Genomic DNA, 15,107 nt, shown 5'->3' on the forward strand with positions numbered 1-15,107 from the left:
AGGACTAGACAGGGTAGATGCAGGAAGGATGTTCCTGATGGTGGGTGCATTCAGAACCAGGAGTCACTGTCTGAGGATTCAGGGTGGACCATTTAGAAGGGAGATGAGGAGACATTTCTTCACCCGAAGTGATGAGTCATTACCACATTAAGTAGCTGACACCAAAACATTAAATATATTCAAGAGGCAGCTAGGTATAACACTTGGACCAAAGATTATGGAGAGAAAGCAGGATTAGGCTATTGAGTTGCTGATTGGCCATGATTGTGATGCATGGCAGAGCAGGGCTGAATGGACTCCTGCTCCCATCCAGTGGATCAACTCAAACTTCTTTAATAGCACTGTGGATGCCCTTACACCCATGGATTTGTGAGATTCAAGACAGCTCACCCTAATCTTCTCCAGGGATGGGCAGTAAACATTGGCCTAGCCAGTGATAACTGCATACTGAGAAATAAACTCTCAAAGTGAATGTCAAACATATCCATGGTCTTCAATTCAAGTATAGTAGCACTAAATTGTTAATGCAAGTAAAATGTAATTCATTGATTTTATTCTAACAACATTAGACTACAGGCTTTCATTTCTGATCTTTATTTTATTCAAAAAAATAAATTAAATACAATTCAAAGCTGAACATTTGTATAAACCTTGTACAAATTTACAGATCAGAAAGGCAATGCCTGGCATAATTACACACCGCCAGCACATAATCGCAAAGAAAATACAAGTCATCGGAGCAAAGATAGAAACCATTACAACACTAAATGTTGAGATTTTTGCTTTTTCAAACAAAAACAGACTTACGAGTTCATAATTTATTGCTCAGATTAGCAAAATGTAATCTGTAACTGAGCTGAAATTTAAGTCTAAAAATAGTTGTATTAAGGTTGGCCTCTTCTTAGGATTATAATTTTATGATATATAATTAATGCACAGGACAGGTATGCCATTTCACAGAATTGGAGAATCTTGCCTGATAGATTTGTAAGTGTATGCAACATATGTCTGATGTGATAATATGCCACATATACGAGGAAGTCCTAGTTTTGTTAATTGTTTTTATGTAGAGTCGGTCAGTTTTGACCATTAAAAAATTGTGAAGTGTTGAGGAAGGTGAAAACTGCTTATCTGCTATCTAGTTGCCCTTGCTGGGAAGTGAATGTATATTGCCAATAAGTGAGGACATATGATGCACAGATTAGCCATAGTCAAATAACTTGCTGCATGTCAGTTTCTCTCACTGTGGGTCACAGATTTGGAGACGCTTGTGTTGGACTGGGGTGTACAAAGTTAAAAATCACAACACCAGGTTTATTTGGAAGCACTCCACAACCACCTGATGAAGGGGAAGTTCTCCGAAAGTTAGTGCTTCCAAATAAACCTGTTGGACTATAACCTAGTTTTGTGTGATTTTTGACTATGGGTCACAGGGTTGCCAGCACCCATACCACAGCAAAAATTTGCCAATTCAGGATAGGTAATGGCAAACTCAAAATTATTTGTGGTAATCAGATGGAAGTTTGCAAATTTCTATTATATTGCTAAAAGAACACATCTATAGTGCTCTGAACTGTGCATCAAGTAATGCTAGTTCAAATAATCAGTACAACTTCAAAACTTAGTACAAAAATCATAGAATTTCTGTTTATTCAAAATTTCATAGAAATGGAGTAGAGGATGGTCTGTCACAAAACCTTCTTAGTAGGAAATAAATACGGTCAGGTTTTCTTTCTGTTATCAGCATATTTTGCAATTCCTTTCAAGACTATGTCTGCTACTTGCATCTTACTGAAACCAGCACCGCATATGAAAAAAATAACAAATAATCTATCCCCGATTAGAAAGAGGATTTCATGATCCTTGAAGCAAGTCCAGGCTGATTGTCACTTGGATTGATCTCTTGCATTCGAGAAGTATGTCAAAATCTTCTGAATTTTGATTAAGCGGTTCATTAAGGATGTCATAGACAACACAGAAAGCTGATATTTTGGATCCACAGGAAGAACAGCAAGAAGCCACCAACACCAAGCAGGTCCATTTGGGGGGCCCTAAATACAAATATTGTTCAAGGAAAAAATACTTGCTTTCACAATCTCCAAACATCTTCGTGTTTTACAGCCAAGTGAGTAACTTCAGTGTGGTAACTATTATAAGACAAGAAAGGTCTCCATAACAGCAAGATAAATTGCCAAATAATAGTCCTGGAGATGATAAAGGGATATTGTGTGGAGCCGCAGGAGATGGGGGAAGATACTAAACAAGTATTTTGCATCAGTATTTAGAAGATATTGAATGTAGTGAAATAGATGGTGACATCTTGAAAAAATGTCCCTATTACAGAGGAGGAAGTGCTGGATGTCTTGAAACACATGAAGGTGGATAAATCCCCAGGACCTGATCAGGTGTACCCTAGAACTCTGTGGGAAGCTAGGAAACTGATTGCTGGGCCTCTTGCTGAGATATTTGTATCATCAATAGTCACAGGTGAGGTGCCAGAAGACTGGAGGTTGGCTAACGTGGTTCCACAGTTTAAGAAAGGTTTTTTGAAGAAGTAACAAAGAGGATTGATGAGGGCAGAGCAGTGGATGTGATCTATGTGGACTTCAGTAAGGTGTTCAACAAGGTTCCCCATTGGAGACTGATTAGCAAGGTTAGATCTCATGGAATACAGGGAGAACTAGCCATTTGGATACAGAACTGGCTCAAAGGTAGAAGACAGAGGGCGGTGGTGGAGGGTTTTATACCAGACTGGAGGCCTATAACCAGTGGAGTGTCACAAGGATCAGTGCTGGGTCCAATACTTATCATTTACATAAATGATTTGGATGTGAGCATAAGAGGTGCAGTTAGTAAGTTTGCAGATGACACCAAAATTGGAGATGTAGAGGACAGCGAAGAAGGTTACCTCAGAGTACAACGGAATGTTGATCAGATGGGCCAATGGGCTGAGAAGTGTCAGATGGAGTTTAATTCAGATAAATGCAAGGTGCTACATTCTGGGAAAGCAAATCTTAGCAGGACTTATACACTTAATGGTAAGGTCCTAGGGAGTGTTGCTGCACAAAGAGACCTTGGAGTGCAGGTTCATAGCTCCTTAAAAGTGGAGTCGCAGGTAGATACAATAGTGAAAGCGGCGTTTGGTATGCTTTCCTTTATCGGTCAGAGTACTGAGTACAAGAGTTGGGAGGTCATGTTGCGGTTGTACAAGACACTGTTGGAATATTGTGTGCAATTCTGGTCTCCTTCCTATTGGAAAGATGTTTTGAAACTTAAAAGGGTTCAGAAAAGATTTACAAGGATGTTGCCAGGGTTGGAGGATTTGAGCTATAGGGAGAGGCTGAACAGGCTGGGACTGTTTTCCCTGGAGCGTTGGAGGCTGAGGAGTGACCTTATAGATGTTTAAAAAATCACGAGGGGCATGGATAGGATAAACAGACAAAGTCTTTCCCCTGGGGTGGGAGAGTCCAGAACTAGAGGGCAGTGGTTTAGGGTGAGAGGATAAAGATATAAATGAGACCTAAGGGGCAACCTTTTCATACAGAGGGTGGTGCGTGTATGGAATGAGCTGCCAGAGGAAGCGATGGAGGCTGGTACAATTGCAACATTTAAAAGATATTTGGATGGGTATATTATTAGGAAGGGTTTAGAGGGATATGGACCAGGTGTTGGCAGGTGGAACTAGACTGGGTTGGGATATCTGGTTGGAGCAAAGGATCTGTTTCCGTGCTGTACATCTCTATGACTCTATTACTGCATTGCGTGATTTTTCAAAACCCTAAATGTTAAATTTTAAGACAAAAGCTTACAATACGTCCCAGTAGTTCCAAAAATTAGAGACAGTGTACTTAAAATAAACTTACGTTGATACTGTTTAGAGCATTGTAACTAAAAATTATTAAATCCCTCAGCAATTTAACTCACATCATCTACTCTAATCTGGAGTACTGTGCATTTCCCTCCTCTCCCACTAACTTCACCACTATTAGCTATCACACACTTGGCACCTAGGACTTTTCTTCCTAAATTCCTCCATCATGCTTCATCTGTACTGCATCTTCAAAAGTCTCCTTAAGGTTACATATTTACTTTGCCTTTTGTCACCCAAGACTTTGCACACCCTGCTTAGCACATGTAATTCCCATCACTTGTATATATCATGGTGCTAAACAGTTGGTTCTGTTTTTATGATGACTTGTATCAATGTGAAAAGAGTTTGAGATGCCCATATTCATATTGTGGCTTACTGATTTCAAATAAGGTGGACAGTACCCAAGTGCAATATTATTCACTATGGCAACCACAAAAAAAAATAAATAGAGAGTCACAATACCTGTAAATCTGTTTCTCTCTCTGGAATTGGACCAAAATGCTGAAGGATTTGACTGTGGAATCGACTTTTCAAGTTTTGAAACCATTTACAAGCTTGTGCATACACCTCATCATGAAGATCTATAAGTTCATCCAATTCCTCTCCTGTAACCTGCAAACAAATATGGATTTATATTTAAATACAAACTTCTAAAGAACAACTGGTGATAAAAACTGACATTGAAATACAGGGTATATGAAATCTGAGAACTCTGAAGTGATAACATTTGCAGTAATAACCATTTGAGCCAAACTGTACTGAAATTATTACACTATATCATAACTACATGCAAGACAAAATCAAGTTCAAATTAACTGTTTGAATCTTAACACAAAAACCGAAATGGTGTACAAAAATATTGATAATTCTATATTAATATCAAAATCATATAGTTGAGATACAAGAAATTAATTATGAAAGAATTTGTTTTAATAAGCTAGCTTAATAAAAATGGTCACCAAAACCTTAAAGGCTAGTTACCATATCAAAACAAATGGCATTCTTGCCAATACCACCCATTCTGGAATCTAGTCTTGTTTTCAGTTTTGTTTCACTTTGAAATAAGATAACAGGCGACCAACACTTTTTAATAAAATGTTTTCTTGGAATATGGAATTTTAAATCGACACCCTCTTACTTTTAAACAGGGACCTCTAGTTATACATTCCCTCAAAACAGGAAACATCCTCTCCAGATCCAAGCCATCAAGAGCTCTCATATCTTATATGTTTAAATCAAGTAGTCTCTCACTCTTCTAAACTCCAGCGGATACAAACCTAACCTGTCCAATATTTCCTATCAAGATAACCCCACCATTCTAAGAGTTAAAGTGTTACAATATTCTCAGTCACTTCGAAGCATTTGCAGTCTTCCTTAAATGGGAAGACGTACTTCAGCTGTAGGGCCACTAGTGCCCTGGAACATAGCCTCCTTATTTTTGTATTTAATTCCTCTTGCAATAAATAATAATATTTTATTAACGTTCTTAAATTGCTGTACTATACACTAGCCTTGTGAGATTCGGTAAGGGGACATCCAGATTCCTCAATCAGATTTCTGCAATTTCTCACCATTTAGATTTAAAAAAAAATTTCTTGCCAAATGGATAGTTTCACATTTTCCACGTTATACTCTACTTGTCAGATCTCTGCCCACTCACTTAACCTATATCTTCTTGTCCCTCTGGTCTTTTCACAGTTCACATTTCTAACTATCTTTTTTGTCACCAGCAAATTTAATCATTTCATCCAACTCATTTACATAAATTGCAAACAGTTGAGGTTCCTGCACTGACCCCGTGACATCACTAGCTATATCTTGCCAACTTGAAAAAGACCCATTTATGTCTACTGTGCTTCCCAAAGCAAACCAATCCTCTATCCATGCCAATACACTGCTCCCTACACCAAAGCTAATAGCAAATGCCTTCTGAAAATCCAAGTTGAGCACATTCATTACCCAATTAACGAATAATCCATCCTCATTCTTTATTCCTTTTATAGAGATCTTTAAAGGGATCGTCTTTCTCCACAGGATACGCTACTTCCTCAAAAGAACTACAACAGATTCATGATTTCCCTTTCAGAAAGCCATGGGAAAAAGGTGAAGGCTGCAGGTGGTGGAGATGAAAATCGTGACTGTAGTGCTGGAAAAACACAGGTCAGGCAGCATCCGAGGAGCAGGAGAATCGACGATTCGTGCATAAAAAGGGCTTATGCCCAAAACGTCAATTCTCCTCCTCCTTGGATGCTGCCTGACCTGCTGTGCTTTTCCAGCACCACACACTCGACTTTCAGAAAGCCATATTAACTCATGAACCAGAGATCACTTCTCCCACTTCAAGGACTAATGTCTCTAATCTGATTTATCCTATGCCAATTTGCACATGATTTAGGGAATGTTCCACACGTCATGACAGTTGAGTTTCTGCTTCTTATTGTGGTATTCAGCTTCTTATACTGACTGCGCAGAATAGCCTTTTCTTGTCGACATCATTGGTATCTACATCAAGCATGACTTATGGATGCTGCCCCTCCTATTCCAAATTTTTGTCCAGTTGCCAATCAGATATCCTCAACCCTGAAAAGGGGCGAGCGACACAGTCATCTGGAATACACTTGGCTACAGGACATGTGTCAATCCCCCTCACTATGCTGTAACTATAACGCTTTTTGTTTCTCCCACTTGTATGGTTTCCTGCACCAATGTGCCATGGTCAGGTAGCTCATCCATCGTGCAGCTGAAGAACTTCAAACTTCTTGGGCAACTTCTAAGGCCAGGTTTTCTTCAGTCTCAGTCACTCTCCTGTCCCTAAACACTGACCATAATTATTCCAAGAGATATGACTGTCGCCTGGTACATAGAATCGAAGTAGCGCCTGCATTTCAGCCTCCAGCTCAAGTTCCAAGTGGAAGCTGTTCAAACTTTACTTACAGCGGGTGGGTTTGTCCTGAATTCAACAGACTTCAGGAATCCTCCCCATGCTGCAGCTGTGCCACATCACCCTACCATACTTAATGCGTTCTAATCTGTTCCTTAATTTTGTTTTTATATGTTTATAAACCTTACCTCAAGTTTCTACAACATTTTGAATCTTAGAAACAGAATAAATCTCAGTCACCTACCACATAATAACTTACTTTTTCTGTTGTACAGAGTAGGAACTAATTCTTTAAGAGTTAAATAGAGAAGTGAAAGCAAAGGGACACCTCCTTTCCTTCCTTTTAAACACAACTCCCAGCACACTATTTTCAGTTGTATTATCATGTAAAACTAGACAAAAGACCCAAATGACCCAGTAAGGGATCTGGTTTCAGCTGCTGCTTCAGTTAACTAAGCCAACTGTTCGTCCAGTGGACACCATATTAAAACAGCTCAAGGCTCGTAACTTTAGTAAGCTAGGGTCCAATGTAACCAAGTGCAAGGTCATCTATTTTGGACCAAAAAAAAGGATAGATCAGGGTACTTTAAAATGCACAGATCTTTAAAATGTCACAAACAGGTGTTGAAAATGATCAAAAAAGTTTACAGAATGCTGGCAGGCCCTCTTGTGGTACAGAGGTAAAGTCCCTACCCTTGAATTGGGAGGCCCAGGTTTCAGTCCCACCTGCTCCAGAAATACGTAATAACATCTCTGGTCCCCTCCATCGCCAGACCATGGCAACACGACTCCTGGAGGAAGAGTGCCTCATCTTCCGCCTAGGAACCCTCCAACCACACGGGATGAATGCAGATTTCTCCAGCTTCCTCATTTCCCCTGCTTCCTCATTTCCCCTCCCCCCAACCTTATCTCAGTCCCAACCCCCGGATTCAGCACTGCCCTCTTGACCTGCAATCTTCTTCCCGACCTCTCCGCCCCCACCCCCTCTCCGGCCTAACACCGTCACCTTAACCTCCTTCCACCTATCGCATTTCTAACACCCCTCCCCAAGTCCCTACTCCCTACCTTTTATCTTAGCCTGCTTGGCGCATCCTCCACATTCCTGAAGAAGGGCTTATGCCCAAAACGTCGATTCTCCTGCTCCTTGGATGCTGCCTGACCTGCTGCGCTTTTCCAGCAACACATTTTTCAGCTCTGATCTCCAGCATCTGCAGTCCTCACTTTCTATCAGTACAAGCATAACAGGTTGCATCTGGGAATAACTGGGACCAATATCCTCGGTGGAGTGTTTGCTTGTGATGTTGTAAAGTGTTTAAAATAGAATAGGAAAATGGAAACTGAGTAAGGAAACAGAGGACAGAGAAACAAGTATAGAAACAAAAGACAGAAAGGTAAGAGCAAATGTGGAATGCAGAAAAAAGATCAAGGATGACAAATAAATGAGGTAATAGTGCAAACTAAAGTCAAGATGATGGCCAATGTTAAAAGGACAGGTCCAACGATTATGTCTTAATATGCAGAGCATTCATAATAGGGTAGATCTGTGCAAATTGATTTGAACAGTTTTGATACAATTGATATTACAGAGTTATGGCTGTAGCCTTACAAACGTACAGAGCTATTCATTATTGAAGAAAGACAGACCAAAAGGTGAGGGAGTTGAGGTAGAATTGTTAGCAAATGAAAAGAAAATAGCTGGGTAGACCAGCCAATTTCCTTGGCTGAGGAATCTAGAGTCAAAAAGGGTGGTGCTGGAAAAGCAAAGCAGGTCAGGCAGCATCCAAGGAGCGGGAGAGTCGACGTTTTGGGCATAAGCCCTTCATCAAGAATGCATTCCTGATGAAGAGCTTATGCCTGAAATGTCAACTCACCTGCTCCTCGGATGCTGCCTGACCTGCTGTGCTTTTGCAGCAACACTTTTTGACTCTGCAGTGCTCACTTTTTCAGAGTTGAGGAATCTAGAACCAGATGATAGTCCCAGGATACAGGGTAGACCATTTAGGACTAAGACAAGGAAAACTTTCTTTATTCAAAAGTATATAGTGAACCTGTGGAATTCACTGCCACAGAAGGCTGTGGAGAAGTCATTAAACATATTCAAGAAAGAGACAGATACATTTTTAGATTTTAAAGACAAAGGATAAGGGGAAAGCAGAATACATTGAGATAGAGGATCAGATATATTCATGTTGAATGGTGCAGCAGGTTCAAAGAGCTGAATGATCTACTAGTGCTGATTGGTTCTGTTACCCAATCAACTAGCTGCAATCACTCCTTGCTACAGTCTGTAATACCTTTAAGTGCTTCAAATTATCTTTACCTTAACATCTTTCAAGTATTCGATATTGGCAATGTAATATCCATCCCTTTGCCTTCTTTCCAAAACCTTGAAACAATTTCCTCCAACTGTATCAACAATAGATCGTCCATCAGGAAGGAAGTGAATGTTTCTTATATGCAGCACACAGCCATAATCTGCAAATCTGTAAATAATAGACATCACTTTCATTAAATCAAAGAATACAACTTTAATAGAAGAACCTTCAATTATACTCCTTTATTCGAACAAGCTAACGATTAATCACCTGCAGCTACATCTTCTTGCACCAATCTTATATCCTTGGAGGTACTCAATTACTCAACATGCACAGTTTCTTGCTAGAAAATTCTAAAGACTCAAACACTCTCATAGAAGAAATTTATCCCGTCCTTTTGTTCGAAGGCTCTGACCTCGTTGTAACCAGGGAAAATACTGTTCCCAATATCTATTGTGAAGTCCATTAGGAAGTGCATACTTTTCAAAGAGATCATCACTTTTTTTCTCCAATCTGAGAGAAATTTATCAAATTTGAGAAATAGGACAGATCTACTCAAACCGTCCTAATAGGACAATCTCTATCAGTCTAATGAATCATCTCCACATCTTTCAAGGTAAATACATATCTCTTTGGGTAAAAACAGCAGAACTGTAAACAGTTCTCCAGGTCTTGCCTAGGTAGCATACAACGGAGTGGGATTTTAATCCAATTCCTTTGCAATAAAAAGATTAACATACTACTTGCTTACAGCTCTGGTTATAATCCAAGAACTATCATCTTGTGGTTCCATTTTTAAAAGGAGGGTGTAGTAAGTCATACTCCCACAAAAGAACCCCTTTCTCAATTCTACCCATGTTGTTGGTACCCATTTGAATGAGAATTTGGATTCTTCCACTCCCATTTTCTCCTCTATTGATGTTGTTTATCACTGTAGGGTAGATTAGATTCCCTACAGTGCGGAAACAGGCCCTTTGGCCCAACTAGTCCACACCGACCCTCCGAAGAGTAACCCACCCAGATCCATTTCCCTCTGACTAATGCACCTAGCACTATGGGCAATTTAGCTTGGCCAATTCACCTAACCTGCACATCTTTGGACTGTGGGAGGAAACCGGAGCACCTGAAGGAAACCCACGCAGACATGGGGCGAATGTGCAAACTCCACACAGACAGTCATCAGAGGCTGGAATTGAACCTGGGACCCTGGTGCTGTGAGGCAGCAGTGCTAACTACTGAGCCACTGCGCCATCTATGTACAAGGTAGACACGACAGCCTTCCGCATTCACGCTCTTGGCTGGAGAGAAGCATACCTATTTCCCTGTAACTACACTATCACTGCTGTAACTATCTTCCTTTTTACTCCACCCGTTTGAATGAATCCATACACCACTGTGCAATGATCAGTTGTTCATCTGTTTTACTCCACTCCACACAAGCTGCATGATCTTTGAACCTGTTAGATCATTGTAGAGCCTGAGGCTCCGCCACTACTAACGTCTAAACAACATTGAATCTGAGTTGCACAGCCATACTAGGATGTTCCAGCACACCGTTGTACTTGCACCCACATGGAGACATTTCAGTCACACAGACTTCAGAAATCTGTGGAAAAATACAAAACAAAATGGTCTTTCTTGGTCCCCATAGCTGCCTCACTCTCAGTCATGGCCTGTTCCTGACGACAGATGAAAGTGAAGTACCTAGCTTAGGATGTAACTGCCTTCTCCAAAGCTCAGATGCCAGCATATCAACTCTGAATTCAAGTTCCTCAACTGCATGGGTGGTTGCTGTGGATTACACTAATGCCCAATAGTTTCGAATCCTAAAGCTGCAATACAACTGTATTTCCATTTTCGTGGTTCATTTAACAAATCAAGTTCCAAATTTAGAAATATCACGAACATTGTTTATTGTTAAATCAGTTTAACAAGTATTAGCTACCTTATCATACCAATCAGGCTCTCAAGTTCCACTATCAATTAAGATCATGACAGTCTCTTAAAACTCCATATTTTCATCTACTCTCGTTAAATTTAACTGCAATGATCTTGATTCTGCCACCTTCCAAGGCAGGACAGTGTTCCAAAGTCTCTCAATCCTTGAAAGAAGATAATGCTCATTTATGAGGTAAAAGGGCAACTCTTTGATTTAAAAATGGTGCCCAAGTTCTGGGCACACCCACATCTCTTCCATGTTCATCCAGTCAAGACCATTGAGGGTCTTTAATACTTCATTCAAGTCACCCTTTATTCTTCAACTCCACTGGAAACAAGGCCATCTTGTGAAACCTGCCCTCATAACACAATGCACTCATTTCAGGTATTAATCGAAAAACCTCCTCTGGATCACTTCCCACTCACTTACATCCTTCCTTAAATAATGAGGCCAAATTGCACAGTAGTCAAGATGGAAAATGTAGTGGGTGATCGATTCGCAGGGGAATATAGCATGAACAGCCAAGTTTCTGGTAACGAGACTGGCTGTAATGCAATGAGAGGTACGTTGGGTTCCAAGAAATCAATTGTGTTAGGGAACTCTCTAGTCTGAGGCACAGACAGACGTTTCTGCGGCCAGCAGCAAAAAAATCAGAATGGCGTGTTGCTTCCCTAGTGCCAGGAACAAGGATGTCTCAGAGAGGGCGTAGAATGTTCTCAAGGTGGAGAGAGGCCAGCAAGTGGTCATTTGTCCACATTGGAACCAATGACATAGGAAGGGAAAAGGTTGAGATTCTGAAGGGAAAATATAGAGAGTTAGGCAGGAATTCAAGGGTTGAAGGATCTGGATTACTCCCGGTGCTTCGAACTAGTGAGGGTAGGAATAGGAGGACAGAGCAGATGAATGTGTGGCTGAGAATCTGGTGTATGGGAGAAGGATTCACATTTTTGGATCATTGGAATCTCTTCTGGGGTAGAAGTGACCTGTACAATAAGGATGGATTGCACCCGAATTGGAAGGGAACTAATAAACTGGCAGGGAGATTTGCTAGAGCTGCTCGAGTGGTTTTAAACTAGTACGATTGTTGGGGGAGGGGGGAGAAGCAGACAGATAGTGAGGAAATGAGATCAATCTGAGACTGGTACAGTTGAGAAAAGAAGCGAGTCAAACAGTCAGGGCAGGCAGGGACAAAGCAGAGATCAAGATAGGACTGATAAGTTAAACTGCACTTATTTCAATGCAAGAGGCCTAACAGGGAAGGCAGATGAACTCACGGCATGGTTAGGAACATGGGTCTGGGACATCATAGCAATTACATAGAAATGTGGTTCAGGAATGGCAGCTTTATGTTCCAGGACACAAATGCTACAGGAAGGATAGAAAGGGAGGCAAGGGAGGAGGGGGAGTGGCATTTTTGATAAGGGATGCCATTACAGCTAGGGAAGTTATTTGGGTGGAACTGAAATAAGAAATGGATGATCACCTTATTGGTATTGTATACTACACCCCCTAATAGTCAGAGGGAAATCGAGAAACAAATTTGTAAGGAGATCTCAGCTATCTGTAAGAATAATGTGTTTATGGCAGGCAATTTTAACTTTCCAAACACAGATTGGGCCTGCCATAGTGTTAAGAGTTTAGATGGAGAGGAATTTGTTAAGTGTGTACAAGAAAATTTTCTGATTCAGTATGTGAATATGCCTACTAGAGAAGGTGCAAAGCTTGATCTATTCTTGGGAAATAAGGCAGGGCGGGTGACTGAGGTGTCAGTGGGGGAGCACTTTGGGGCCAGCGACCATAATTCTATTCATTTTAAAATAGTGATGGAAAAGGATAGACCAGATCTAAAAGTTGAAGTTCTAAATTGGAGGAAGGCTCATTTTGACGGTATGAGGCAAGAACTTTCAAAAGCTGATTGGGGGCAGCTGTTTGCAGGTAAAGGGACGGCTGGAAAATGGGAAGCCTTCAGAAATAAGATAACGAGAATCCAGAGAAAGTATATTCCTGTCAGGGTGAAAGGAAAGGCTGGATGACTAAAGAAATTGAGGGTTTGGTTAAGCAAAAGAAGGAAGCATATGTCAGGTATAGACAGCAGAGATCAAGAGAATCCTTAGAAAGGTATAAAGCAATAGGAGTATACTTAAGAGGGAAATCAGGACGGCAAAAAGGGGACATGAGATAGCTTTAGCAAATCGAGTTAAGGAGAAACTAAAGGATTTTTACAAATACATCAAGGACAAAAGTGTAACTAGGAGAGAATAGGGCCCCTCAAAAGATCAGCGAGACAGACTTTGCGTGGAGCCACAGGAGATGGGGGAGATTTAAACGAGTATTTTGCATCAGTATTTACTGTGGAAAAGGACAAAGATATAAGCTGTAGGGAAATACAAGGTAACATCTTGAAAAATGTCCATATTACAAAGAAGGAAGTGCTGGATGTCTTGAAACACAGAAAAATGGATAAATCCTCAGGACCTGATCAGGTGTACTCCAGAACTCTGTGGGAAGCTAGAAAAGTGATTGCTGGGCCTCTTACTGAGATATTTGTATCATTGATAGTCACAAGTGAGGTGCCAGAGACTGGAGATGGACTCACTTGGTGCCACTGTTTAAGAAGGGTGGTAAGGACAAGCTAGGGAACTATAGACCAGTGAGCCTGATATCAGTGGTGGGCAGGTTTTCAGAGGGAATCCTGAGGGACAGGATGTACATGTATTTGGAAAGGCAAGGGTTGATTAGGGATAGTCAACATGGCTTTGTGCATGGATAATCATGTCTCACAAACTTGACTGAGTCTTTTGAAGAAGTAACAAAGAGGATTGAGGAGGGCAGAGCAGTGGACGTAATCTATACAGACTTCAGTAAGGCGTTTGACAAGGTTCCCCAGGGGAGACTGGTTGGCAAGGTTTGATCTCATGGAATACAGGGAGAACTAGCCATTTGGATACAGAATTCGCTCAAAGGTAGACGACAGAGGATGATGGTGGAGGGTTGTTTTTCAACTGGAGGCCTGTGACCAGTAGAGTGTCACATGGATCGGCGTTGGATCCACTACTTTTTGTCATTTACATAAATAATCTGGATGCGAGCATAAGAGGTACAATTAGTAAGTTTGCAGATGACACTAAAACTAAAGGCATAGTGGATAGCGAAGAAGGTTACTTTAGATTGCAACAGATGATCAGATGGGCCAATGGAGTTTAATTTAGATAAATGCGAGATGCTGCATTTTGGGAAAGCAAATCTTAGCAGGACTTATACACTTAATGGTAAGGTCCTAGGGAGTGTTATTGAACGAAGAGACCTTGCAGTGCAGGTTCATAGCTCCTTGAAAGTGGAGTCGCAGGTAGATAGGATAGTGAAGAAGGCATTTGGTATGCTTTCCTTTATTGGTCAGAGCATGGAGTACAGGAGTTGGGAGGTCATGTTGTGGCTGTGCAGGACATTAGTTAGGCCACTTTTGGAATGCTGCATGCAATTGTGGTCTCCTTCTTATCGGAAGGATGTTGTGGAACTTGAAAGGGTTCAGAAAAGATTTACAAGGACGTTGCCAGGTTGGAATACGAAGGGTTTGGATTATATGGGTTGGCTGCTGGCAGGTGGGACAAGATTGGGTTGGAATGTCTCATCGGCATGGACAAGTTGGACCGAAGGGTCTGTTTCCGTGCTGTATATCTCTATGACTCTGAGGCCTCATTAATGGTTATATAGCTGAAGCACAACATTCTTATTTTTATGTTCAATTCCTCTTGTAATGAAGTATCGCATTCCATTAGCCTTTTTTGACTAAATACTGTACCTGTACACAACACTGATTCACATATGCAAATCCATGGGCACCTTAAATTTCAGCAGTCATTCTATATTTAAGTAATAACTTATTTCATTCTTCCAGAATAATGAACTTTACATTTGCCCATGTTACTTCGACTACCAGATTTTGACCACTCATTTAACTAAACTATATCCATCTGCAGCCTCATTGTCTTCTTCACAATAGTTTCTATATATCTTGGTGTTGGCTTCAAATTTAACTGTAAACCTTTGCTCCCCTTCATCTAAGCTATTGATATAAATTATAAAAAACAAGAACACCAGTAG

The 15,107-nt window shown here is 40.8% G+C and overlaps 1 protein-coding gene across 4 annotated transcripts in view; it reads right to left on the reverse strand.

Annotated features, from left to right (window-relative positions):
• Positions 1-578: 578 nt before the first annotated feature.
• lonrf1 (LON peptidase N-terminal domain and ring finger 1) overlaps positions 579-15,107 on the reverse strand; it is a 49,038-nt gene continuing 34,509 nt past the window's right edge. For all 4 annotated transcript variants that reach the window (XM_087988347.1, XM_043690339.2, XM_087988342.1 and 1 more), the window contains 3 exons: positions 9,073-9,235; positions 4,334-4,483; positions 579-2,051 (listed from right to left, as the gene is read on the reverse strand). In XM_087988347.1, the coding sequence (XP_087844473.1) occupies positions 1,887-2,051; positions 4,334-4,483; positions 9,073-9,235 (478 nt within the window). In that variant the 3' untranslated portion in view covers positions 579-1,886. The remainder of the gene's footprint in view (positions 2,052-4,333; positions 4,484-9,072; positions 9,236-15,107) is intronic.

Source organism: Chiloscyllium plagiosum, unplaced genomic scaffold (assembly GCF_037043375.1).
Source record: "Chiloscyllium plagiosum isolate Xiang-an unplaced genomic scaffold, Cpla_swu_hap1 HiC_scaffold_1, whole genome shotgun sequence".
Taxonomy (NCBI): Eukaryota; Metazoa; Chordata; class Chondrichthyes; order Orectolobiformes; family Hemiscylliidae; genus Chiloscyllium; species Chiloscyllium plagiosum.